Genomic DNA, 1,506 nt, shown 5'->3' on the forward strand with positions numbered 1-1,506 from the left:
TTATGGTTAATTAAAATTTTGAGTAATCAATTAATCGCACAGCCCTAATACGTATGTATGTATATGTATTTTGATCTAATTGAAAGACATCGTGCAAAAGCCTAGAGAACTCAACGATGTTTTCAATTAACACTTGTCGGACGTTAAGCAAATTTCATAAATCGATTTATCATGATCATTACCACCCACTGAAGCATACTTAAGCGCATTCACACATACATACATATGTATAGGCGCATAGCGACATAAGACACGTCACAGTACTAAATGCAAACGCAAAGAAATAGAAAAGCTAGCGTGTGTTTGGCTAATGCAAAGACACAGATAACTTAGCCCACACACGAGAGAAGAACCTAAGACATTTGCAAACTATCGCTGTTACTTATGCATATTATTCATGTTATATTTTATCATTTTTTCTTTTTTGCGTATGAATACCTTGCCGCGAATATCGAATGCAGTGCGAATGCCAACACCCACACGTCTGCGAGATCTCATCCGGCAAATACGCGCCGCCAGGACAGCCGCAGAAGAGCGCGCTGTAGTTAACAAAGAATGTGCCTACATCCGCAGCACTTTCCGGGAGGAGGATTCGGTGTGGCGGTAAGTTAANTGCGTATGAATACCTTGCCGCGAATATCGAATGCAGTGCGAATGCCAACACCCACACGTCTGCGAGATCTCATCCGGCAAATACGCGCCGCCAGGACAGCCGCAGAAGAGCGCGCTGTAGTTAACAAAGAATGTGCCTACATCCGCAGCACTTTCCGGGAGGAGGATTCGGTGTGGCGGTAAGTTAACGAACAACTTGCTTTAGCAACTTACAAAGTATACATTTGTACATATGTTTACAGTCAAAGTTTGCATGCATCTTGTTCTAATATAATATTCATGGTTATGAAAAATTTTTTTATGAAAATGTAGTTCATTCTATAACATAAACCATAAAAATCAAAGTTTCGCACTCTATATAAAATTCACAAAAATGCAAAAAAATTCCCTAAAAACTCTGACTGTACATATCGTCACCTCAAATGCAAAAATACGTAACAACATCGAAAATGAAATGGAAATGGAAAAAGTCGTGACTAATACTTATTTATTTTTTTTTCATGAAATGATGTGGGAGTTGTAACTCGATGAACTCGATCATAACAATGAAAAACTAAATTTTGAATTTTTTTTATTAGTTACGTCTTTTTGCATATCAGGTGACGATGTGTAACTCTATATGTACATTAGACCTTACCTCTTTACATGCAAACAAAAATAAGTTCGCCGTACACTCCTCGCGTCTAAAATTTATTTTCAAATGTAAAAAGGCGACCCCTACGCTTTGCCATTAAAAACAAACATCGATATATTATACTTTGAGATCCGACTGTAAATGCCGCAGATATGGCGTAAATGTAAAAAGGTGAAATTGCGTTCGGCAAACAAAAATCTTAATTGCCTTCGAATCAAAATTCTTCTTTAGCAAAAATATTATGATTTTTGCCGAGCTTT

General features: G+C 37.4%; 1 protein-coding gene across 1 annotated transcript in view; it reads left to right on the plus strand.

Moving 5' to 3' along the window:
- The first annotated feature begins 618 nt into the window (after window positions 1-618).
- Window positions 619-1,506, plus strand: part of LOC108358941 (AP-1 complex subunit gamma-1-like) — an 11,464-nt gene continuing 10,576 nt past the window's right edge. The window contains 1 exon segment of the mRNA XM_017610469.1: window positions 619-791. Within this exon segment, the coding sequence (XP_017465958.1) occupies window positions 619-791 (173 nt within the window).

The sequence above is a fragment of the Rhagoletis zephyria genome, unplaced genomic scaffold, assembly GCF_001687245.7.
Source record: "Rhagoletis zephyria isolate East Lansing unplaced genomic scaffold, Rhagoletis_zephyria_1.1 Rzeph_scaffold_00317, whole genome shotgun sequence".
NCBI lineage: Eukaryota > Metazoa > Arthropoda > Insecta > Diptera > Tephritidae > Rhagoletis > Rhagoletis zephyria.